The 26,958-nt window shown below is 32.5% G+C and overlaps 2 protein-coding genes and 1 non-coding gene across 9 annotated transcripts; 2 read left to right on the top strand and 1 right to left on the bottom strand.

The window, feature by feature from the left end:
- Positions 1-576: 576 nt before the first annotated feature.
- LOC110632665 (inner membrane protein PPF-1, chloroplastic) lies at positions 577-19,116 on the top strand. 7 transcript variants are annotated; one of them, XR_002490681.2, is made up of 12 exons: positions 577-1,039; positions 1,206-1,316; positions 1,457-1,531; positions 1,656-1,716; positions 2,200-2,273; positions 2,401-2,505; positions 4,346-4,453; positions 4,553-4,656; positions 5,241-5,390; positions 5,478-5,604; positions 16,082-16,639; positions 16,918-17,159. XR_002490681.2 is itself a non-coding variant. In XM_021780976.2 (12 exons), the coding sequence occupies exons 1-11, from the start codon at positions 704-706 to the stop codon at positions 17,023-17,025; spliced, it is 1,359 nt and encodes a 452-aa protein (XP_021636668.2). In that variant the 5' UTR covers positions 582-703; the 3' UTR covers positions 17,026-17,058; positions 17,302-17,460. The 7 variants fall into 7 exon arrangements, 4 of the variants coding, with proteins under 4 accessions (XP_021636668.2, XP_021636667.2, XP_021636666.2 ...); XR_009149377.1 differs by lacking the exon at positions 16,082-16,639 and adding an exon at positions 7,643-7,810 and having other exon boundaries at positions 579-1,039; XR_009149376.1 differs by lacking the exon at positions 16,082-16,639 and adding an exon at positions 7,638-7,810 and having other exon boundaries at positions 579-1,039.
- LOC131180742 (uncharacterized) lies at positions 7,822-8,776 on the top strand. The gene is made up of 2 exons (XM_058148307.1): positions 7,822-8,158; positions 8,427-8,776. The coding sequence occupies exons 1-2, from the start codon at positions 7,922-7,924 to the stop codon at positions 8,520-8,522; spliced, it is 333 nt and encodes a 110-aa protein (XP_058004290.1). The 5' UTR covers positions 7,822-7,921; the 3' UTR covers positions 8,523-8,776.
- LOC110632667 (uncharacterized) lies at positions 17,720-18,219 on the bottom strand. The gene is made up of 2 exons (XR_009149378.1): positions 18,085-18,219; positions 17,720-17,979 (listed from the first exon to the last, which is right to left on the bottom strand). It is a non-coding gene; the product is annotated as an uncharacterized LOC110632667 (transcript).
- Positions 19,117-26,958: the final 7,842 nt, after the last annotated feature.

Below are 26,958 nucleotides of genomic sequence, written 5' to 3'. Positions count from 1 at the left end.
ATTTTTCTCTTGTTTGATATCCATTATTTGTATTAATTATAGAAAATTAAAATGAAATTAGATGGAAGAACCAGAATTAAACATATATTAACTAATTACTTTTAAAAAAATTAGAGGACCTAATAATTAATATTATCAAATTTTAGGGTCTAAATAATTATATCTCCATCTAATTTTATTTGTGAATTTTCAAAGTTATTTTGTTTAAAATTATTTATCACTTTAAAAAATTAAGGTGTATTAATTATTTTTTTAATTTTATTTTTATTTTTATTAAACACAATAATTATTTTTATAATTTATTTTATTATTATTTTTTTAAATAAATGAGATAAAGAATAATTTAATTAAATTAGAAAAAAATTTATTATAATTTAAATTATTTAATTATTTTTTAATTATTATAAACATTATTAAATAATAAATAAAATTGGACAGAATTAGGATTTAAAAAAAAGCATAACCTTTCCCATTAACGTGGATCTCAGCTAATAAACCACACCACAAAAACCCGCGCTTTGGATTTTTGGTGGTTAATTTGCTTGCCCTGTCATAAACTATATAAAAAAGGGATAATTTGAAAAATAAAAGAATATTCTTACTCCATTGCCAAATCTCTCCTCATCTCCGCCACTCCTCTCTGTCATGAAATTGTAGTGTAGCCTTCCCTCTCTCGTCAATCCTCCATTAGCCTCTACCTCCCATGGCGAAAACCTTAATTTCGTCTCCGCTGTTCATCGGCGCACCACTTCCCTCACTCTCTCGCCATGGGCTCCACGCTCTCCCTAACCGGAGATTTATATCCACAAGAGTCAAGTTCAGCTTGCACGAGATTCCTCCAATTACTCAATTAGACTCTTCGATTGATTTCAGTTCGATTGTTAGTAGAGCCGAAAGCCTCCTTTACACACTCGCTGATGCGGCCGTTGCGGTGGATTCGGCCTCCGGTGGTGCTGCCTCCAGTTCAACTGATGCTGCTGTACAGAAGAATGGCGGTTGGTTCGGGTTTATCTCTGAATCCATGGAATTTGTTCTCAAGGTAAATTTACTTAGATTACTTTGTGATGCATTATGTGTAGTGCTATTTCTTTATTTGCTTATGGTGGGATTTTTATTAGTTTTTTTGAAAGATAATGAATGTTTTACGACATAGATGATGATATTTCGAATTTTCGACTATAATCGTGTTTTAATTTTGTGTTCAGGTGTTGAAGGATGGGCTTTCAGTTGTGCATGTGCCTTATGCATATGGTTTTGCAATTATATTACTCACCGTTATTGTGAAAATTGCTACGTTACCTTTGACCAAGCAACAAGTGAGTTTCAATTTTATTTTCTTTTACTCTGCAAGAAGCACTTGTTTGATAATCTTTAATTGGAAATGACTATTTGTTGTTACCTACTGTCTTGACTCGACTGTTGTTGGATTGACATTTTTTTTCCTTTTGCTATGTAGGTAGAATCTACATTGGCTATGCAAAACCTTCAACCTAAGATAAAAGCTATTCAACAAAGATATGCAGGCAATCAGGTGCGGCACATTTGAAGTTGTATGGATTATATTGAATTTTGAGGTTGAGCTCGAGCACTCTTCTTTTCCTTTTCGAAATTTTGGTTCTTTATTAAGTAATTGGGTCTGTTTATCCCCTCTCCAGGAGAGAATACAACTCGAGACATCACGTCTCTATAGACAAGCTGGGGTTAATCCACTAGCAGGTAATTAACTGGTTGCCTGAAGTTACATTTGCTCTCATATTTGATTAATTAAAATTTTGTTTCATACTGGTCAAGAACTTATGCCTTGTTCCCTTGATTTTAACTCCCTGTAGATTATTTCTTTAAATAAAAGGCCATGCAGTTGGTTTTGAATTAGGGGTTAAATGAGTAAATTCAAAAATTTTATTCCTTTTATGTCATTCTTGTTTATTAGATTACATTAACATCACCAACCTCTTATGCTTTTACTATTTTTTTGTACTGGCATTTAAGTATTTGTTTTTCTTCATTTCTATCTTAAGATGTGGCTGCTGTTATCTTCTCCATTTCTGGATTTATTCTTCCACTATAGTTATCTTATGCCATATTGCATGTCCATGGTAGTAAGTTTACAAATTTCTATGTTCAGTTTTGTCAATGTGACATTCTATTATCTGTGCATTGTGCTTAATGGTGGCAATGTTTAATAACATCTCATTCCAGGTTGTTTTCCAACTTTGGCTACAATACCGGTCTGGATTGGTCTATATCAAGCTCTTTCAAATGTTGCAAATGAGGTAATGCAGTGGTTGATTCATCAACATCTTTTATTTGATGGTGATTAATATGTGTATGTATCATTGTATATGTTGAACAAGTTAACTCTTGCTGATAATTGCAAACACTTCTTTTTTTCTTCCAAAGGGACTGTTGACAGAAGGTTTTTTTTGGATTCCATCTTTGGGTGGGCCAACTACAATTGCAGCTCGTCAAAGTGGATCTGGCATTTCATGGCTTTTTCCATTTGTGGTAACTTATATTTCCATGATTATGAAGCTAAACTGTCTTTCTTCTACTTTTATCGATGTTAAACGTATCAATTCTTCCTAAATCATGATAAATCTTTTGACATGATTGTGAGTCTATGTAACTTGAGTGCTTTAGATGAAGTACATATCTGTGAAATTTAGATAGATTGTTTTTTGGATTATGTTCAGTATGGATTTCACTTGTAGTTTGTTTCAATTTGCTTGTCTTAACCTTGTGGCTTTTAGTTTTGCTTATATGGTTTTCTCTAAGATTGATAGAGTTAGGAACAATTATGAATAGAAAAGAAACAAATAAGCTAGTCTAGTTGGAGGAAATAACTCTGTAATATATTGATAATGGCAGAAGACAATACAATCAGTATCTCAATTACAAACCAAATCACTCCCTCTCTTCTTCTGGTAACAACAAAGAAAAACCCTAAAAGAAATAACATGGGACTCCAGGAGAAACCTCCTGAGCTAGCAGAGCTAGCCTCCCACTAATAGCTGCCAATTAACATAAAGAATTACCCCCCTTCTCTTCTTGTGATAACTCTTATTTATACTGGTGTTAGATCGTTCGTTCTGTTAATAGTACCCAAGTGACTTAGCACCCGTGATTCTCTCTAACAGATTCTCTTTCTGGCCAACTAATTCCAGCTGCATAATTCTGGATCCTTCCTTCCTATACTTCCTCTGTAATGCATCCTCAACAGTTTTGGGCCTGGATCTCGATTTTCTGGACTTCTATCAAAGATATTGTTGCCGGACAATTGTGCTAGACACCTGCAGTCTTGGATATAACCTGTGAAGCCTGAAACTCATCCATACTCATTTGATATGATTTTTTGCTCAAACTAAGATTGTCGTAAAGACATGATTGCATGAGTGATAGGACATATCTCCTTCCTAGTGTTATACGATGTTGCATTACTGCATGAATTGTGGTGTTTGCTCTTATGTACCAGGAGAAGTAAATGCTAGCTTTTCTTTTCTAGGTTTTATCTGGTATACTCGCTACATTCTATTGGCACTCAAATTTCAACAGCTGCTTGATTTTCAATTGGTTAAGACATCTATAAGTCTCTTGTTTCCCTTTTGAGGACAAGCAGAATCTGTTTCTTCAATAGTTGATTCGGTAATCCATTAAGAATATCTTTGTGGTGGTTGGCTCACTATAAATTTTTTGGGGATTCCATGGGCCTTTTAATGGCCCTTGGATGTGCATTTATGTCATTCATGTCCGAGGGAATTGTTCACCTTGTTTCTTCCCTGTAGTCAGCTAATGCACATGATCTGCTGACAAACAAGGATGCTTCTCTTTAACAGGTTTCCCTTTTTCTGTCTTAATAGTGGAAGCAAGATAATTTATTATCTGTGATATTGTCGTGTTCCATTTCTATGGAGATGTTCTGGGGAATTTTCCACGCTCTTTATAGTAGGAGAAGGATATCTTTGTGTTTTATTTCTCAATAAATTTGATACGTTTTCCTTGTTTCCTTTTTTATTCTTTAAAGTACATTTTGGCCTATGGATTTAACCTTGGCTGTTGGAAAGAAGCCAGGCAAATGGTTTTGGGAAGATTGGAAAGTTAAGGTTACCCTTTGGTTTGGTCTTCTGCGTATCAAGTGGACAACTTTTAGAGTCTTTTTATTTTTGCTGCAGTGGATGTCTTATTGCATTTCAGATGCAGTATGTAACTATATATGCTTAACCCACCAAATAGCAAACAGATGGACCTTCTTACCTGTAGTTTATTTTTAGTGAGGTATTGCATGGCCATATTCTTTCACAAGCTTCTGCATCAGATTTGGCCTATCTAATATTTATCCATGATGCAGGATGGCCATCCACCATTGGGCTGGCATGACACTGCAGCTTACCTTGTTTTACCTGTCCTCCTCGTTATTTCTCAGTATGTGTCAATGGAGATCATGAAACCTCCCCAGGTAGAAAAGAAATGATATCTTTGATTGCCTTCTACTTCTGCATTTCATTATTCTTCTTAATGAGTGTGAAGCCCTGATTTTTTTTTCTTTTCAAGACAGACGGATGATCCAGCTCAAAAGAACACACTTCTTGTTTTCAAGTTTCTTCCTCTCATGATTGGTTACTTTGCCTTGTCTGTCCCATCAGGATTATCTATTTACTGGTTGGTTTCTCATCAGCAATATCACTGACATCATTTGAATTTATTTATGTTTGGAGTCTACCAATTTAGTTGCAGTGCAGTCCTTATCTGGACTTGTTGCAATATTTCTTGTATTGTGGTATACATTACCAGAAATAGGGGATTTTATGCTTTCCTTTTTATTACTTTTTTCGTACTTTCTGTTCATATATCTGAAAAATTATGCATAATATTGATCACAGAAACGGTCATTGATGCATTGGCATGTTATTTCTATTTTCATTCTTTTGGGTACATTTGTCATTTTTTTATAATATCTCATTTGGTCTAAATTTGAACTTCATTCCTGCATGAACTATTTTGCACCCTTTGGTGTGGTTTTGGATGTGTTGTTTGTTAAGTTTTCCCCTGATTAATGCAACACCTCGCATTTGCTTGAAGAATTGAAACTTGTACTGGACATTTTATGATTTAATCAGAGTCATGATGCTTGGTGTTAAACATAATTTGTCCTTCCTTAGCTGTTTCTCTTGGGCCTATAAATGGGAATAGGTGGCACTCTTCTTTTGTTGATTAATCCATAAACTTTATTGTGTCATTTTTAGGTTCACAAACAATGTCCTCAGCACAGCCCAGCAGGTATGGCTACGCAAATTAGGTGGCGCAAAGCCTGTGGTTAATGAGAATGCAAGTGGAATCATCACTGCCGGACGTGCAAAACGATCAGCTTCACAGCCTGCGAAGCCCGGTGATAGGTCAGTAGTAGTACTCTGTTTCAAAGAATTTTGTTCTTATTTCAGCTGTTTCAAAGGTGTCTAGGAAACAAGGATTGTGGTTGACAGGTTCAGGAAGTTAAAGGAAGAAGAGAAGCGGAAAAAGTCAAGCAAGGCATTAGCAGATGAAGAGGTTCAGACTCTGGATTCTGCATCTCGTTCTGATGAGGACTCCGATGAAGATGCTACAGACAAGGTAAATGCTAAATTTAAATTCTTTGGGACTGTTCAATGTGATATAAAGATGGATCCTCTTCTTTATTTGATGTAGAACAGGAAAAAACCAAAGTTCAATAAAAACAAATTCTCAAGACATAAACGAAGAGAAATAAATACTCTAGAGAAACTAATTCTCAAAAATTTTAATAATTCTTGATAATAATCATAATAATAAGCTCCCTCGTAAAATACTTAGACATAGATATTTATAGTTTATCAACTAGTCCTATTAGTAACTAATTAGAAATACTAAACCAAAGCAAATTACAAATATAAAACCAATCCTATCTAGGAAATTCTAAACCTAATAGAATTCTAAACCTAAAAATATAAACTTCCTAATTTTATAATGAATAATTAAATTAAATTAATTCATAAATCTCATCTTCCTATACTGCATTATTCTCCCTTGGTTGGAGAAAACTCGACCTCGAGTCTTTTAGTGAGAAAGAATCAAGAACTGCATTCAGAAAACAAGCAACTTTATTTTCTTGATTGTAGCAATGAGCGTGAAAAGAAGAAATTCATGCTTTGCTTTGCATCCCTTGAAATATTTGAACATGGAAAATCAATCACAACTATAATTGAAGGACTTTTCAATTTAGTAGGAACAAGGGAATTTGAAAAATTTTCAATTTCCTTTGTTATTTCCTTGGCTTGATTTTCTTCAATTTTTAGGCTAATTTCCTCAAGCTTTTCTTGTTAAGCTTCATTAGCTTCTTTTTCTAGAACAAGTTCTTCAACAAGTGTTTCTAGAACTAATTCTTCAACATGTGAAGACTTGATAACCAAAGTTTTGGGTTCTTCAAGCTCAAATTCTTCAATTTTAGCTTCTAATTGTTCTTGTTCTTCATCTTCAGATTGCTTTTCGAACTCAAGCTGCTCTTGTTGCTCTTGCCTTGTATCTTTAACAACTCATCAAGCTCTACTTTCAGTTGAACAATCATATCAAACTATGACTTCACTCGCAACATACATTAGTCCTTACAATCTTCTAGTTCTCTTTTTCTAATTCGTAAAATTTGTTGGATATCTCAATATTTATAATATAAATCATAACATACATCAACAACACCAACATATTTATTCAACCAATAACCAAGATTAGCTAATTGTCCTTTGTAGAAATCAATTTCATTTTGTAGATGTTCAATATCAATCCACAATATGAAGTCTCACTAAAAACACAGTTCAAAGGTCTTACCAATCTTAAATAGTTTTTGTTTTTTACTCAAAACGAACGTCAGTAGTGGAATCAGCATGTAAAAATTAGTAGGGAGGGTCCTATCTAAATTTTGCTAAAGAGGCAGATGCTGACATGGCAATGACGTGTTGCTAAGTTGGCTGTTGGTGTCAATGATGTCAGGTGACATGTCGATGACATCAGTAGTGCAGGGGCCAAAATTGTGTGTTTAGGAGTAGGAGAGGGAATGGGAGCTTGCTTGTGTTTGACCTGACCTAGTTGAAAGTCACCATCGGGATGTCTTCCCAAAGGGGTAAGGTCATCACTCATCAGCATGTAGCGAGTCTATAGGAAGTGTCGTGGCATCAAAATTGGATTCAAATCAAATCCAACTCGTCGAGTTCTCAAGTTTTAGGTAGCTTCTGATTGTTGGAGTTGTGCCATTGGAGTTGCCTTCGGCCAAGGAGAAGGTTAGTGAAGGCGGTGCAGCAATCTGTTGATGGGAGATTGGTGGGTGTTGATGGAGGGAATGGCGACAACTCTGTGGGAAAATTTCAAAGAAGATAAAACATAGTTTGGATTTTTAGGGCTTTGATACCTAATTGATGTAGAAGAACAAGAAGAAACCAAACATCAAAAGTGTTATGGAAAGTCAATCACTATATTATTTCTCTGTATATTCTGTATTCTGTATTCCTATTTAGGATTTCTTATTTAGGATTTCTTCCTAATTAGTAGAACACAATTATAGGAATCAATTGTATATATATACCCATGTACAAATTAATTGACATTAAGGAGAATCATCTCTTTCTACATGGTATCAGAGCAGGTCATCAATCTAGAGTGACTATTTGTTCTCACCACCCAGCTCAGGAGAGACCTTGGCCGTCGACCGGCCGTTTTGACCCCAATCAACATCGCCGGCGTCGCCTCAACCCCCTCATTCCACCACTGTGTGCCGTTGCCTGATCCAGTACACCATTAAAGGACTTTTGAGGTTTGGCTCTCATATCCTATTTCGGTATTTGCTTGATTTGTGATTTTGGGTTATTTTGCTGCTATAAGCACTTTGAATTAGCGTTTCGGTTAGTTTTCTTTATCTCAACAAATGGCAGACAATAAGAATGTTATTACTAATGTGATTTCGATGATGACTAAGATCACGGAACACAAACTTAATGGTTCAAATTATCTGGAGTGGAGTAAGACTATTAGGGTCTATTTGTGTAGCATTGATAAGGATGATCACCTTGCTAAAGATTCACCCACTGATGATACACGACAAACTTGGTTAAGGGAGGATGCTCGGTTGTTTTTGCAGCTTCAGAACTCGATTCACAGTAAGGTAATTAGTTTAATTAATCACTGTGAATTTGTTAGGGAATTAATGGATTACTTAGATTTTCTGTATTCTGGTAAAGGGAATATCTCCCGTATTTATGATGTTTGTAAGGCATTTTACCGTGCTGAGAAAGAGGATAAGTCTCTCACGGCTTATTTTATGGATTTTAAATAGGTATATGAGGAACTTAATGTATTGTTGCCTTTTAGTCCTGATGTGAAAGTTCAGCAGGCCCAACGGGAGTAACTGGCTGTTATGAGTTTTCTTGCAGGCCTTCTTTCAGAGTATGAGACTGCTAAATCTCAGATTCTATCCAGTTCTGAGATTTCCTCTTTGCATGAAACGTTCACACGGGTTCTTCGTATAGAGAGTACCCAATCTTCACAGCCTGCCAGTAGTGCTCTTATTAGCCGTAATCCAAATGGACAACAGGGTAATAGAAGAGGAAGTAGAGGAGGAATTACAGGCAACAGAAGTAATCAGCGTAATGGAGAGGCTAGTTCTAATCAGGACTCAAGAGAAGTCATTTGTTATTATTGCCATGAGCCTGGCCATACAAAATATAATTGTCCGCAACTTCAGAGGAAAAATCAGCGATCACAAATGGCAAATATGGCAGAGAATTCTACTGATATCTTCCTCTGAGAAAACTATTTTGGTATCTGCAGAGGATTTTGCACAATTTTCCCAGTATCAGGCATCTCTAAAGCCTACCAGTTCCCCTGTCACTGCGATCGCTGAGTCAGGTAAATCCACTACATGCCTTTTGTCTTTCTCATCCAAACGGGTTATTGATTCTGCTGCGACAGATTACATGACAGGTAATTCTAGTCTTCTATCTGCTTTTCAGTCTAATCTCACTTCCTCTACTGTTACTTTAGCTGATGGTTCTACTTCTTGTGTCATGGGTTCTAGAACTGCGAACCTGACTTCGTCAATTTCTTTGTCTTCTGTTTTGTGTCTACCAAAATTCTCTTTTAATCTACTTTCTGTTAGTAAATTTACTCGTACCTTAAATTGTTCTTTTTTCTTTTTTCCTGACCAGTGTTTGTTTCAGGATTTTACGATGAAGCAGATTATTAGTAGAGGACGCGAGTCAGGTGGTCTCTACATTCTGAAAAATTATATACCGCGGTCGCTTGTTTGCTCCAGTACCTTAACACTTCTTGAAGCTCATTGTAGATTGGGTCATCCTTCTTTGTCTATCATGAAGAAGCTGTGTCCTCAATTTTAGTCTTTATCAGTACTAGAATGTGAGTCGTGTCAGTTTGCAAAACATCATCGTTTGCCTTCTGTGTCTAGAGTCAATAAACGGGCTTCATCCCTTTTTGAGTTAGTTCATTCTGATGTTTGGGGTCCTTGTTCTGTTACTTTTAAAACTGGATTTCGTTATTTTGTTACTTTTGTTGATGATTACTCTTGTGTTACCTGGTTATATTTAATGAAGAAGCGTTCTGAGTTATTTTCTATCTTTTGTGCCTTTTGTAATGAAATCAAAACTCAATTTAATATCTCTGTGCGCATATTAAGAAGTGACAATGCCAAAGAATACTTTTCAACACAATTTCAGTCTTATATGACACAAAATGGCATTTTTCATCAATCTTCCTGTGTGGATACCCCATCCCAAAATGGCGTGGCCGAAAGAAAAAAGTCGGCATCTTTTTAAGGTAACTCATGCTCTTCTTTTTCAAATGAAAGTTCCTAAACACTTTTGGGCTGATGCAGTTTCTACGGCATGTTTTTTTATCAATCGTATGCCGTCTTCTGTTCTTAATGAGGATATTCCTTATACTGCTTTGTTTCTTACAAAATCTTTGTTCCTTATTGAAGCCCGTATTTTTTGTTGTACCTGTTTTGTGCATGACATTCGTCCACAGGTTACTAAATTGGATCCAAAATCTCTTAAATGTGTCTTCCTTGGGTACTCCCGGCTCCAAAAAGGGTACCATTGTTTTTCTCCTACTCTTCATCGTTATCTTGTTTCTGCAGATGTCACATTTTTTTAGTCCACTCCATTTTTTCCTCAATCATCTGTGTATGAGAGTCAGGGGGAGGAGGATGATCTCTTAATATATACTGTCCAACAAATGTCTAGTCCTCTCCCACAGCCTGTTCGTTCTGTCTCTAGATCTACTCGACCTCCTATTGTTCATGTTTATTCTAGGACATTGGAGATTCCTGACTCAGATCCTCCACCAGCTACTTCGTTAGGAGATCCTGTACCTCATACTGATCATGATTCTCATCTAGACTTACCCATTGGTCTTCGTAAAGGTAAACGTTCATGTACTTACCCTATCTCTTCTTTTGTTTCTTATAATCAATTGTCTTCTTGTTCTCGGTGTTTTGTTACTTCTTTAGACTCTGTTCCTATCCCTAATACTGTTAGTGAGACACTGTCTCATCCTGGCTGGTGTGATGCTATTAAAGAGGAAATTGAGGCTTTAGATACTAATGGTACATGGGAACTGTTGCCTTTGCTCACTGGTAAGAAAGCTATTGGTTGCAAATGGGTATTTACAGTAAAAGTAAAACCTGATGGTTTTGTGGCTAGATTAAAAGCACGCCTTGTAGCAAAAGGATATGCTCAGACATATGGGGTTGATTACTTTGACACTTTTTCTCCTGTAGCTAAACTTACTTCTATTCGTTTGTTTATCTCTTTAGCAGCTACATATGATTGGCCCCTGCATCAATTGGATATCAAAAATGCTTTCCTTCATGGTGATCTTCAGGAGGAGGTGTATATGGAGCAACCACCTGGGTTTGTTGCTCAAGGGGAGTTGGGTAAAATTTGTAGGCTTCGGAAGATAATCAAATTCTCTGGAGAAGCTAATTCTCAAAACTTTTAATAATTCTTAATAATAATTATAATAAGCTCACTCATAAAATCTTGGTTTCAAATCGCGGTCACGATCGTGGGTAACGAAAATAGGCTTGTAGTGGCTGTAATGTAATGGCCATAATGTAACAGTAATAGCCTGGCAAATTTTTTGAAAAATTTGTAAAATTCATAAAATGATAGATATCGGTAGATACAAGTAAAACTAAGATATAAAATTATATAATAAGCATAAATACATTAAATTTATCATTTTTAAACATCAATGAACTGAGAAGGACAAAATACTATGGCAGATGCATAATTAAAGTAACGGCCATCACCATTATTTAATGGTAAATTATGGTCGTTACCATTATGTAATGGTAGTAACGGCTGTTATGCATACAACTCAGGATTCGCCTATAACAATGGCATAACAGGTAACGGCGGCTTCAAAAACTTGCAAATAATGGCCGTTACGTTACACAATGGCCGTTATTTGAAGCCATGTATAAAATACTGTCACATAATCCTTGAGTTAGGGTTTTTGCTCCAAGAATGAAAAAGAAAGGAGATGAGATAATAGAAGAAATAGGGATGAGAAATAAAGAGAGAGAATAGATGAGGAAAGAATAATATTTTCTTTATTGATCATAACTAACTCTTTTCTCATATTACAGTTCTATTTATAGTCAACCGCTCAATTAAGTTTGACTTCTTAACAACTTTCAGTTATTTCCCTCTATTTACAACTGCCCATAACAGTTATTTCCCCTATACATTCTCTGAGCTCCTATACTTCTTATTATCATAACATTCCCTACTTCTTGAGATCATTGTTGTTCTCAAGAATGAATAAGGAGAGCTGAAACTATAATACTGAGAGGACAGACCAAAATCTTGAATTGGGAGATGAACATATGCCTATGTATGAGTAGTTTACTTGCTATTTTGACCAGAAAATTATTGCCTCCATATCCAGAAAAGAACATATATCGCAACAGGTGAAAATAACCCAAAAGAAAGAATCAAAATGTGGAAGTGAATTTTTTCCTTTTTCTTCTTCAAATCTCCCATACTTGTTCTTTCAAGATCACAATACCTTTTGATGGTTGAACTTTCTTTCTTTCCCTTCTTGATATTTCCCATTTATCTTTCATAAGACTTATAGGATTACAACAGTTATATTCACCATCTTGGCTCCTAAAATTCTGCCACTTCCTTACAGTATCCACCTTTTTTATAACTTCTTTATCTTTCTTGTTTTCAAAAATTTCTGTAGCAAGAATCACTCTTACCTTTTGCATTCCCCATTGCAAACTCTAATTTCCTATCATCACCATTCTCATCCTTCTCCTCCTCATAGAACTCTCTTGCACTAGACAAATCAGAAATAAGATACTGCTCCTGCTCTACCTTAGTGCACTTGTCTTTCCTACTGGAAGTTTCGTCAGGGGCATCTTGTTCTTCACTTGAATTTTTAAGAAGTGGATCCTCAACTGCAACATTCTTCTTTACCACTTGAATTGCTTCCATCACTTTGTCTATTTTCTCTTGAAATGGCTTCTCATATTTCTCTAATTTTTGTAACGAGAAGTCTTCCTGCATTTTTAATCCTCTTTTGACAACTTCCATAATCCTAGAAAGTAACTCTGTTCCCAAGGATGGTCTTCCATGATCATCTTGTAGAAGGTTGGGTAGGCTGTCAGAAAATGTTTTTCTCAGAGAAGAAAAATTATAGGAACAGGGGAATAAAAGTTGAGGCAGAAATAAGGATTTCAAAAATTTCAAGAAAGAATAGAGAAAAGAAACTCTAACAGGGCAGAAATTGAAAATAATGAAATTGAGAAGAAAAAATAGGGAAAAGTCTGGTTCTCAAGAAAGAAGAAATTAGGGAAAAGGTGAAGGAAGAACAAAAATTTCAAGAATTTTAAGAAATTGGTTTCTTGAGATACTGGATGTCACGACCCAACCTATGGGCCGGACTGGCACTAGGACCTGGGCCAGCCTAAAGCCCCCGAGACCCGTAGTAAGCCTAACTATTCATTAACCCAACTCTAAGGCCCACTTGGGCCCAATTTCAAGAATTCAACCGGACAGAGTCCGGTCATAAAATGGACTTTTCAACGGGGAGTTTTTGACTCACCCGACCTGTAAACACAATAAATAATCAACTGGGGAGCTCAGCTCACTCTTCACATACTCATATCAACATGAAAATAAATGGGAGCTCAGCTCCCTCATCCAGTCCATCAAACATGCATGTGATAATAATTTTACAGGTCCAAAATAACAATTTATATTACAGACCCAAATCAATTAAATATTTCTAACACATGCGGAAATTCTATAAGTTTACAGAATTACACAAACATTAATAGACGACCTGCGAGGAAGAAAAGCAGGTTAACCACAATAAATTCCTCCCTTTGAAAAAATATTGATGAGCGGAGAGTAAAATATCAATTTTAACCATAATCTCTATAACTATCTAAAACTAATGTATCCTGTAAAGTGAAATGCAACATCAGCAATAAATTCACATCATAACAGCAAAAATGTAATTTGGAGCACTCACACACCCAGTAATATCAATCATAATATATGGGAGCTGATCTCCTATACAGCTCTCTTAAATCCAACGATGAAGAACTCAAGCGGACTTTCGCTTAATAAACCAAATCGGAGTCCAAATAAGAACTCAAGCCGTGACTACCCAGAAGGATCGGGTTGAAGATCTCAAGCCGTTACTACCCGTCCTATCCATAGTACACACCACATCACACGCACGCCAATGCACACACACTGCTCCAAATTACCACAACAACATCCATGGCACTTTAACAGTTATGAATGCAACATAAAACATGCCTAGAGTTTTAACTACATAGATACATACATATAAGTGATGCATGGGCATGCTTAAACATATAATAATATCGAAATTACAATTAAAATTAATATTTTACTCACATACTTGACAGCGGTCACTGTGGCGGCTAGGCGGAGGAAGAAGGTTGTCCCGGCTTACCTTTGCCGATTCCGACTTCAGGAACGCGCTTGGGATATCTGACAATGGTGGGGTAGCTAAAACCTCGATCCAGTTCGGAGACTTTTGGAAATTCACATGAATTTTCGCGAATTGAGTATACCTACACGAAGCCCACAACACGGGGTTAGTACATAAATTTTACGAAATTTTCTAAGCTCATTTAATGCTCGGAAAAACACTGCGAAGTTCCGTGGGACCCATCGAAAAACGGTGTCAGAAAAATTCTAAATTTATGTCGCCACGAAGCTCTAGACGAGTGGAGCACTCTGGTACTCTCGGTTTTCTCGTGGGGTTCATGGTTTGCGAGAAATCTAGCCCAAAAGTCAAAATGGGCTAAAACTTCCCGGGCAAAAATTGGACAAACCGCTCAATGGATTTCGGTGTTCTTGGTGTCTATGGAAAGCTCTCGATGAGTAGATGGATTTAGACACAAGATCCGGTCCGATTGGTGGCCGAATCGGCCGGGAAGACGAAGCGGCGAGCTTGCGCGTCGCGTCGCTTCGGGCGCCGTTTTCCTGTGTTCTAGGCGGCTGGTGGGACGGCCGGGATGGCGGCGGCGCAGCAAGAGGTGGAGGGAAGAGAGAGAAAACGGGAGAGAAGGGAGGGGAGGTCGGGACGCGCGCGGGGAGGAGGAAGAAAAAGAAGAAGACCGGTCCGATCCGGTCCGGTTCGATTCGGCCGGTTTGATTTAGGATACAAAATTTTGAATTTTTTTACTCTGCCTTGGGACCGAAAACGAGGTCCAAAAATTTCGAAAAAATTCTAGAAAACTCAAAAAAAATTGTAGACTCAAAATATATTTTTAGTTTTAACACGTGGTCTTTAAATAAATTTTTAAAAATCATCAAAGTTTATATTTTCGGAAAATCGGATCCGATTTTTAAAATTCGAAAAATCTCAAATAATTTCTTAAAATTTAAATAAAATTAAAATATCAATAATACTCATAAAATAATAAAATTTAAAATTTTGGGGTGTTACATTGGAAATGAGAAATTAAAGAAGGGAATAGAAGAAAGAACAAGAGAGTAACAGAAGAAGAAAGAATTTGATTCAAGAATTTCAAGAAAAAAGAAGAAGAAGAAATAGAGGTGAGAAAGGGAAGAAATTTCAGGGAGAGAAGGAAGAAGAAATAGAGGGAAGAAAGGGAAGAAATTTCAAGGAAGAAGAAAAGAAGGAATAGAGGGAAGAAGAGAGAGAGAAAAGCATAGAAAAACCTGGAATTCTGGAATTTTGGAAGACTCCCATGAATCTGCTTGGAGTTGTGACTCCAGCAGTAAATATTAGAAGCAAACCCAACTTAGATCAGGGCTCTGATACCAATCTGTCACATAATCCTCGAGTTCGGGTTTCTGCTCCAAGAATTGAAAAAGAAAGGAGATGAGATAATAGAAGAAATAGGGATGAGAAATAGAAAGAGAGAATAGATGAAAGAAGAATAATATTTTCTTTATTGATCATAACTGACTCCTTTCTTAGATTACAGTTCTATTTATAGTCAACCTCTCAACTAAGTCTGACTTCTTAACAACCTTCAGTTATTTCCCTCTATTAACAACTGCCTATAACAGTTGTTTCCACTATACATTCCCGCAGCTCCTATACTTCTTATTATCATAAAAAATACCTAGAAGTATGTGTTTAAAATTTATCAACTAGTCCTATTAGTAACTAATTAGGAACAATAACAACTATGTCTTAATCTCAAACTAATTGGTTATATGGATCTTTTTTTCACCATTCAGTTTTATTTAAAACCAATTTTGCATCAATATCCAAATTGTAAATCTTTTGATACTATTGTCCCTGAGTTCATGATTTTGTGAGTCAGTGGTTGTTAACAAGAATGAAAAATAGGATGTCATACTTTGTGTTTCAATGATCATAGTATTGATGCATTGCTTGGGAACCCATCAATCCCATTTCATTGTTTCTGTTGTTTATGAAATTCAACTTCCTTGAACTTACCATTTCATCCTGATCTTGCCAAACATAATATTTTTTTTTTAATGCTGTTAATATGCTGGTCTATTGCAATAACGAGAAGTTCTCATGGGACCAGAGATTTGAGGATTTAAACTTCTGCAATGTTCTTTTATGTCACCACCTTGGTAGTCTTCCTGTTCATTCACCCATCGTCTAAGATTCTGTTAATTACTACCATGTACAAGAAGCAGATAGTGGGAAATGATGGTTGTACCCACTACCCAGAGTTGGACTCAGCCCTTGCATGATCATCACCTTGCTGTTTTAATTTCGTGGCATCAGTCTCTGGGGTTCCACTCTCCACAGAGGACAGATAGTGATTGACCTCACAGTGAAATCAAGGAGCCATGGAGTACAGAACTGAGTTGGATGATTGTCTAAAATGTATGTGCTTTTGCAAGCACGTTCAGCTGTGGAACATTCTTCATATGTAACTGTTTGCTGTGATAAAGTGAAGCCCACAGTTTTCAAATCCATGATGAACCTCAACAGATTTGAAAGAAGGGCTGTCCTGTTGTCTTGTTACTCTAGAACTGGAGAACACAAATTGGTAGCGTAAAGACTTTGATAAAAGCAAGGCAAAGATGTCTCGTAGTCATTATGTAAAAATTTATGTTCAGTAAGTAATCAGAGAATCTAATAACTGTTGAAGCTTCATATAATCAAAGTTTGAAGAGTCAAAACAATTATAACAAGTTACAAAGTTTCAAAAAAATTTATGGTAGACAAGATGTACATAAATTGAGGGATCCTTTTTTACTTTTGTATTCAAGACAGAAATAGTCAATGTTTAATAGACCTATCTTAATTGTGCTTAGATGCGTAAGTGCAACTTTTATTATTATTAGAAATTATGTTGAGCTCTTTAGCTTATAACTAATGTGAATCCTTTGTCAGGTTGAGGAAGTTCTTGAAGCATCATATACCTCTAGTACAGACAAACAGGTTCCAGATATTTCTAGGCCAAAGAGAAGCAAGCGGTCAAAGAGAAAGCGTGCTGTATAGAAAGACTTAATGATTTGATCATTGTACTTTTCTGTGAGTCCTGTATATCTCAAGAAAATGTATTTTTGTTGATATGTAGTGCCATTTTTATGCTGCTAATTATTCATTTAAAGATGAATTGCAAATCGTGGAAATCATGCCTGATTATAGACCCTCAATTCCACACGGTATATGATGCAGTGCCTTGCTGTCTTGTCATTGTGATAGTTCAAGGCAGCAATGGTTTCATCAGAGCATTAACATGAATGCATTATTATTGTGATGGCAATAAAACAGATGGTGTAGGCATTTCTGTAATGTTTGCAAACACTATATCGACTAGAGCTGGAACTCTTTTTTAGCAGGTACCAAGTTGTTTGTTTGCTTTTCCCCTAAACTTTATTTGTCCATTGGACATGTTTTTTATCTACATTTTATCCTTTTTCCTATGAAAAATCCAATATTGCTTAGTTTGGTTCTCAAAAATCACATCAAAATGCAGTGCTTTATTTGTTGAAAATGCTTGAGAAAGGTATTTCTCAGTTGTTTCACTTTGCTTTTCCAAACATTTTATGAGAACCATCAGGCACTGAGATTACATATATTAGTGAAAGATGCCTATTTCCACTAACTGGATGTAAGCGAATGAAATCAACCCACAGCAATCTCAAAAAAATTGCTCGAAAAGGGCTTTAGACCTAGTGGGAAAAAAAAGTACATAGAGATAATAATCATGCATTTTTAAACGATATTGGTCTCAGATGTTCAAATGTTAAAATAAACTTCATTTTTGTACAAGCACAAAACCTCAGGGATCAGGGTTTTCCAACCTAAATGAATACATCTGACCTACTGTCCATCTCTGTCTACTAGTGCTGAAGAAGTGAATCCATTGACTCATTGCTTAGTTGGTGGGTTGTGATTGCCTACTGGATTGGGCCCAGATGGAGTTTTGTGAACTTTCTTCCCTGCTACCTGTATTTATGTCATTGAATAGATGCAAATGTAGTTATTGATTTAATCATCTGTATTAAGAGTATTTGAAATGTAATTTAGACTCTGAGAGATTGAATTCCTTACCCAGGATGGCCAGATGTTTGCCTTGTGTGATCTTAAGCTTGGTTGTGCAGGCTTGAGTTTGAAATGAGCTATGGTAGCAAAAGAAAGATAGGATCCACCGTCAGAACTTGTGAGGATTCCAGGGAGATTCAGTGAAGTTTATATTTTTCCCCATGTAGTGTACATGGCATATTATTCAGTCAATAACTTAGGTTATTACTGTTGATTAGTAATGTGGTTATGGAGGTTGCATCATACTTATCTACAGAAAATTTACAAACAATAATAGAAAAGATAGAAGGGATGTTGCTTGCCTGATTCGATAGCTTGAACCTTGATATGGTTGGAGAAATGATGTAGAAAAGCCACCAGCAGCAGCCATGTGAGGAGAAGATGGATGAGAGTCTGCCTACTCATTCTGGGTGTGAGAAGGTTCATATTAAGTGAAGGGAATAACTCTAATGTTATGGTGGCTTATACAAGTTTGAAGCATATTTTTATGTGGTACTTGTTCGATAATCATAGCTAAACTTGAATATAATGAGAGAATTGTTTGTTAAAAGTGCTTGGGAATCCTATGCCATTATATTGCTGAATTGACAAGATTATGAATCTGGCATTCTCCTCATTGTGAATTGACTTCTTCCCTGTTATCATTACTTAGTTATCATTGCATCCATGATAATTTTTGGAAGAACTTGCTATTATTTTCTTTTTGAGTGCTTGAGCCATGCCCTTGGCATTAGTCTTGGGACCCGCCAATACATATTGGGCTTTGAGTTGCTTACAAGACAAAGTATTGCAAATTGCTTTTTTAGTTATGAGAATGGCATCGTTGAAATTCATACGTGCTGCACATCAAATTGCTTGTCTGTTCTTTATATTATATACCTTGACATTTTCTTTTCTTTTTTGATAAGACATTGAAGAAAGTTGACCAAAGTGGAAGCAGTCACCAGCAAACGTTTTCCACTATGGGTACTGTTTCTTGACGCAATCTCTCTCTTAATGGACAACTTAAATTCCGTTTGACATTTGAGTTTCTACTTTCTAGTGCTAAAAAGAAAAAACATTTTTCATAAAAAAAAATAATAATTTTACTATTATGAAATTTCTACTATTAAAATAAATTAAAGTTAACTTTAAATTAATTTTTAATATTAACTAACTATTATATTTAAAATTTTACTTTTCTTAACAATAGCTTCAGTAACAGACTTAGACTTGCATGATAACCCTTGAATTGCAGGTTGATTTCGCCATTAGCTCTGAAAAAAGATAGTTGGTTTCTTTAATATCTTGGTTTCTTTGCTTTACATGTCAGATTACTAATGTACATACATGCTATTCGCATTATCACTTTGACGCATGCATTTCGTCATTTGGAGTCATAGATATAATTCTTAGAGCCCCTATATGTTTACCTAGTGTGTTTGATATCATATCACCGCAAAGTTATCTGTTTTAGGTTTTCTTGAAAACTAAAAGTTAACTTTGTGGCTTTTCTCCACCCTATAGTATATAGTTCCGTCTTGGAATAGAGTCTGATATGAAAAATCTTTGAAAAATTAAAATGAGTAAGACAGAATTGAATCAAAGGTAGTTTTGTCTCTTCCTGAGTAAGAAGCTGATTCAATGGAAAAGGAAAAATTTTACCACCCTTTAATTTCAAATAAATATTATAAAAATCTAAAGCAATTGTAATAAAAGTAAATGATTTTCGGCTTTACTTGCACGATAAAGAAATTATTGTAGTCAAATCATGCGTGATAGTTTTTTGTTTCAAATGCCTTGATTGGAATATTTAATCACTATTCGTTTTATTGATCGCCAAATAATTTAATTAAACCTTTTACTGGCACTGCTAATGAAGTGCTCGGTTCCTGATAGGTCAAGACAAAAGTATAGCCCATAAGATAATTGCATAATTAAGAGTCCCTATAATCATTTGAAAATCATTTACCCATTAAAGGCAACGGCATTGGGATGAGCATTAACAATGTTTAATGGAAATTCTATGGTTATTTACTTTGTAGATAAATGAATAATGACTTATATAGTGAATAAAAATAAAGTATAGAAGGCTGCGTTTGGGATTAAACGCAATGTTTAAAACACATGGCCTATGTAGATTTGGGTCTCCGGGTTCGTCATTTCAGATAAGCCCAGAGGCCATTGGACTAGCCGAGGCAAATAGAACAGAAATTCAAAACTGTGCTTGACCATCAAGAATGAAGAAACTTTAACCGCAGACCCCATCTGGTGTTTGGTTAAATAATCGTATCGGGTGGTTGAATAAGTGTTTTAAGTTGCATAAGATAATACGCGGTTAGGTAGAAAAGTTTTGATCCACAGTAGTCCTTCAAATTGGGTAGAGATTTTTTTTTTTTTTTTTGTTAAGAGAATTATTGAACAGATAAATAGTTGCCTTTATTTTTTAAGTAAATAAAAAAAATTTGTTTTGAGTGGCTGAATATACAAATCACGTGCTTATGAAAACGAAAAGATTTAACATATGACAAAAAAAAAATACAAATACAAATGAATAATTAAATTTAACACCTACTCAAATGAGTGATATACTTTTAGTCACTAAATTAAGTTAGATTAAGCTATTAAATACAAATAATTGAAGTAACTATTACAAACATTTAGTGATTTACCATATATGGGTATTAGCTTGACTACAATATGGTAGAAAGAGGAAGAGGAGTTGAGACTTTGAACACTTCGCAGAATACTTTATAATTTTGCTATGGGATAACGGTAAAAAAAAATAAAAAAATAAAAAAAAATTCTCAAACTCTTCTTGTTTTTATTATTGCATTCTGAATTTTTTTTTTAATAATTAAACTTTAAATTATCGATAGTATTGTAATTATACTTTATTGTTTATCATATTATTAGAAATTAATTAAATTACCACTTCAACTATATTAATACAATTATTATTTTCAATAATTTATGGTGTAATTGTTAAAGAAAATATTTAGAATATATCTATAAATAAAATTTGAGATTTTTTTTGGCAATTTCTTTTTTCTATCGTTCAAATATTATAGAGTATGTATAAAATAGAGATAATAACGAATAGGATATCTAAAAAAATCAACATATGTGAATTCGAATTCAATTAATATCCATACTATTTATACTCGTCCAAACTTGATTAAAAGTTATCCTTAATCATCGGAATCCATTTTAAACCGATTATTATAATTTGAATAATACTAAAATCATTTAATTTTATATATTTAATTAATATTCTACGTGAAAAATATTTTTAATTAATAATTTATATTTTAAAATTTTATAAAATATTTAAATTTTATTTTTTTAAAATATAATATATATAATATAATATAAATATTATTAAAAATATTTTTTTTTTACATTTAATTAATTATTTATATAAATAAACTCAGATAATTGATATTCAATATATAAAATTTAAAAATCATAATGATATTATTCCTCAAATTCAAACCCATTTAAAATTCATTTATATATTATCAAAACTCATCCTAATAGAATTTAATCAGGTTGAGTCATACCCACAAATACTCGATTATTGCTATCCCTAATACGAAGTAACAACATAATTAGTAAAATGCTCATAAGGATTTTCGATTGTTATATTATATTTTATCAATGATAACTTTTAAATGATAGAAGTAATTATGAATAGTAGGACAAAGTAAAAATTAACATATTAAAAAACCAAAATAATTATAAAAGACGTCTTTGATAATGAAAATTAATAATGAACGGGAAAATATTAAGGTTTAAATTTTTAATGAATTGTGTTTGTTTAAGCTTTTGAAATTCAACGTGTTCAACCCACTGGTTTTGACTTTAGGGTTAATTTTGACGCATAAAGATAGAGAAACTAAACTAATCAACATAATCTAATTATCCATCTTTAAAATTAAATAAATACAGAAAGATAGAGATTTTATTTTTTATTTTTTTTATAAAAATAATATGAGTGAATATTAATTTACTACAACTGTGCAGCTCGTAACAAATGTACACTTATTTTTAACCTTGTGCATTTACTTCGAAATACACAAAAGTAACAAATTTGTTTAGCTTTTCTTAGTTAACTTTAAGAAATGGATAATAACTTAATTTTTTCTTTAATTAAAAAAATATTTTATATTAATTTATTTTTCTATGTATCTCAAACAGTAAAAAAATGCAGAAAATATTTTTAATAAAACAAACGGGACTTAAGTATTAAAAGTGTTTCAAAAGTTTTTTTTTCCTTTTATAATATAATAATATAAATATTAAATTTCAAATATCTCAATTAATTCCAAATAAATAATAAAATAAATTTATTTAAAATTTTTATTATATAGTTAATAAAATAATATTAAGTCAATCTTTTATTAGTTTAAAATTCAATATTCTTAAATAATAATAATAATAATATAGAACATATCATTATTTTAATTTATTTTTTCAAATTACAAATTATTACATTAAATATACTCAAATTCAATTTTAAAATAAATCTCAAAATAAATTAAAAAGTTAAAATAATTAAATTAATAAATTATGCATTTCTTAAATTTTTAAGATATTACATAAATATTTAAAATTTATTAAATTTTTATTAGAAAATAAAAAAATTAGGAAAGATATGAGGAAGGGATTTTAAATTTAAGAGAGAGCAAATTTTTATTTGTGATAATTTGCAAACTTACAATTACAAGTAACATGAACTTTCGGTTCTCATATTAAAATTGAGAGAATTTTAAATTTAAAAAAAAATTAAGTAACACATAAAATTAAGTGAATATGATAAAAATTAACTCAGATTAAATCTACAATATTTTATCACAACGACTTAAAAAAAAATTAAGATTAACTTTACTAAAATACTCATAAAATTTAAACTAAAAATACCCTCCAAATTCATATGACAGACTATATAAATGCATTAGGAAGATTTTCCTCCTGACCTCATCAAACGATATCTTATTCCAAAACCCTCTAATAAATATTCCTTACCCCACACTTAAAACATTGACGTAAACAATGCAACATTACAGCTCTGATTTGCTTCCAGAACTCATTCTTTTTTTGAGTAAAATGTGGCAATTAAAGGTCTGTTTAGCATTTGAGTTTTTAATACTGAAAAAATAAAGGAAAAAAGAAGGCAGTGATGAGTCCATGTAGCCCTTTTGAAAAAGATGTTTTGAGTGCGAATCCTTCTTTTCACCTAAGGAAAAGATAAAAGATTTGAAGATGTTAAAGCGAAAGCGATTATAAAAAGAAAACAAAGAGAGCAGGAAAAGTATTGCCAAAACAACTTCGATTTTGGTAATCTGTCTGCTGTGAATTATGAGTACGGACCGACAGTGACCCCGTATGATGTGTTATGCTTATCCTCTCTCGCCCATGTCTTTGTCGCCGCCCACTGACCACTGTCCCTGGCTAGGTCTCCCCGCTCTCTCTCTCTCTATGAAATCTATTTTTAGCTCTCTGACTATGTACATATATAATTATAATTTATTTTAAAATTTTATATATATATATATATATATTTTAGGAAAGAGTAAGAGTAAAATGAATAGATATAGGGCAGAGAGAGCAGACGTGATCGATTAGAGAGAGATCAGACATCACATGCTAATAAATTGCTATACGATATGAGAAAAAAACAAATAAGAAAAAGACCACAGTACTAGCGCGCCCTTGTTTCTCTTTAGGGCTAATGATTTTAACTAGTTGTATGCACATCATCATTTGATTCTCCCACTTCAAAGGTTTTTTTTTTTTTTTTTTATCAATATCATGTCAGACTCTAAATTTATATTTGACGAATCAATTCTTGTCTCTAAAATACTTTATTTGGATAAATAATTAAAGAAAAAAAAATAAAAAATAAATAAAGGATAAATTATTTTAATTATTTAATTTCTTATTTTCTCTTAAAATTAAAAAAAAATAACTAAAAAAATAGAATAAATTTTCTTTTTTTTATTTTTCTTTTTTATCCAAATAAGAAAAAATATGTTTTTAACTTTATTTTTCTACTATTATTTTCTTTTCTCTCTTTTTCACCTATATAAATAAGGTGCATCAAATGATAAACTATTACTTTTAGATTAATTATTAAATATATTAAAAATACTCTTTCTTAAATATAATAAAATATTTTTTATAATTATAAAAAAATAAAATCTATATTTAAAAAAAATATATATTTATATTGAATGTACCTAATAATATCTCACTAAGCTTATTTAATTAACCTAATTAGTCGGAGACTTTCCTAGATTGGATAAAAGATTTATATTTGGGGATTTTTTTTTTATTATACTATAAAGTAATTTATTGGTGTAGAAAAAAAAAATCAAAGTTAACTCAACTTTAAAAATTAATTAAAACAAAGGACTATCTAAATTTTTATATTTAGTAGTTTGACTTTATTTTCGATTTATGGTTACAACATATTTTTTTAGAGTTAGTTGACAAAAAATCTGAAAATCTATTAATTTTTATAATTAAATTTTAAAATTTATATAATTATTAATTAAATTCTCACATTTTATTGATGTTTCAAATTGACTCTACCGTTAATAAATCATTAATTTACTGAACGAAAGTTATACATCAACTGTCATATATCACTGCAGAAGTCACCCCAAATTAACACTAAATTAACCATAACTTCTTCACTATAAAAAGCCATCACAAATTCTAATTCTGTAAACAAAATAGCTAGGATTGTAAATTTGGAAATTAGAATCTCCTTGTGTAAACAAAATCAGAACAATAACATAATACATTTTTATGTCAAACATTGTGACATTAAGACCATCAACTCTAAAAATTCGAATTCTAATCAAATTTTAGTTACACAAACAAAGAAAATCAAAAAATTAAAATTTCAATACAAATCCTAGATCCGCAAAAATTTTCAATCATAATTTTTTTTTTTTACATCTGCATAGATTCAAAAACCAAAAGGAAATTAAAAAAAAATAAAAGTTAGAGAAATTAAAAATGATTAGCAATTAACTCAAAAGAGGAGTCTTGAAATCTTGATTTAAAACAATATCTTTCTCTTTTGACTATCTAATTCATCACTACACTCATACATAAATTTAACAAGCCTTAATTGATCTTCTAAATGCCTCTACAAAAGTCTAACTTCCTTTTCATCATCCACCAATCGATTGCAATCACAGAATCTCTATTCACATCATCGTAATTGTTTCTCATCGTTCACCTCCTTTTTCTTTCGGCTGCGGCAGCAAGTGTTGATGCAGAGCTCTATTGCGCATAGAAGAGGGAAAGAGGCGTAGAGGAAAGGGAAAAGAATAGGGGAACAGAGGAGGAGAAAGATCTTTGATTCGTGAGCATGAACCTTCACTTTTAGCCATGATAACCAATGGATGAAGGATTGAATCAATAGATTAGAAGAAGTTTTGAGAATAAGAAGTAACGTGCATGCATGTTAAGATTGAATCAGTACATGGAGAGAATGAGAATCGATTTTGAAGAAAGGTTTACTTAGAGATTTCTTATAGTGGAAAGTTAGGGTTAATTTGGGGTTTCTGATGTGACTTTTCTAGTGATGATATGGCAACTGATATAGAACTCCTATTAAGTATACTAATGGCTTATTGATGGTCGAGTCAATTTGAAATATTAATTAAACGTGAGATTTAATTGATAATTATACAAATTATGATTTAAATTGTAAAATTTGACAAATTTCAGGATTTTTTTAGCAATTAACCCTTTCTTTTTATCCAAGCATAAATATTTAAAATGTGAAGTATGCAAGATTGAATATCTGTAGGTAACTCAAAATTAAGATAAAAATTGACTTTGATATCATACAGAGAAAATAAATAAAAGTTAACCCTAAAAATTAGTTTAATGGAGGAAAATTATCTAAATCTTTATATTTAGCTTGCAATAAAAATATAAGATATATTTTAATTATGTTAATTAAGTATAATGAAAATATAAGATAATAGAAAATATATAACAATGCAAATTAATAATAATAAAAATTAAACTTACAATCTTTTAGACGTAAAACCCATCAAATTACCATAAAAAAACAACTTGATTGGATATTCACTAATTAATATTGCATGAATAAATTTATCTAAAAAGTAAGTATGTTTTCTATGGTGATACAGCATGATACTCTTATTGATATGACACTTTTTTTTTGCTTCATTTTAAATAGATTGTCACAAAATTATTCAATATTTTTTTTTTCAACACTATAATTAGTAACCATTATTATTAATAAATTATAATATATTAATATATATTTATTCTGCATATCTATTATTTTATATGTTACATTGCATATATATAATTTTTTTTTCATTTTACATTATCTTTATGCTTTTTAAATTATTAATATTATTAAATAAAAATAATATTTACATACATTATATTTCTTTAATATATTAAAATGATATAAAAATTTATTTTTTATTATAAAAAATTTTAATACTTAAAAGCAATGAAAATATCGTATTATTTAACAACTAAAAGTTATTTTTAATAAACATTTTTATTATATTATTATATTTTACTTATTTTATTATGAAATATTTATCAAAAAAATTTAAGAGGTAAAAATTTAATTTATATAAAAATAATAAAAATAAATATAAGGTAATTAATAATAAATTTAAAATATTATTTTATTTATATATATTAAAATTAAAAAAATATGTTAAAATTATTATTAATCGTGAAACAAAGGTGAGCATCGATAGTAATCCGTGCAAGCTGCCTTTGGCATATCCAGATTCCTTGTTTGTAAAAGGACTCTTCAGTCCTTTCAATATTTATATAGAAATATTTCGAAAAACAATAAGAGACCACCGTAACTTCGCCGTTGGGTTA

Source organism: Hevea brasiliensis, chromosome 6, assembly GCF_030052815.1.
Source record: "Hevea brasiliensis isolate MT/VB/25A 57/8 chromosome 6, ASM3005281v1, whole genome shotgun sequence".
NCBI classification, from domain to species: domain Eukaryota; kingdom Viridiplantae; phylum Streptophyta; class Magnoliopsida; order Malpighiales; family Euphorbiaceae; genus Hevea; species Hevea brasiliensis.
Note: the sequence above shows the minus strand (reverse complement) of the source record. Positions and strands in the feature narration are given on the sequence as shown.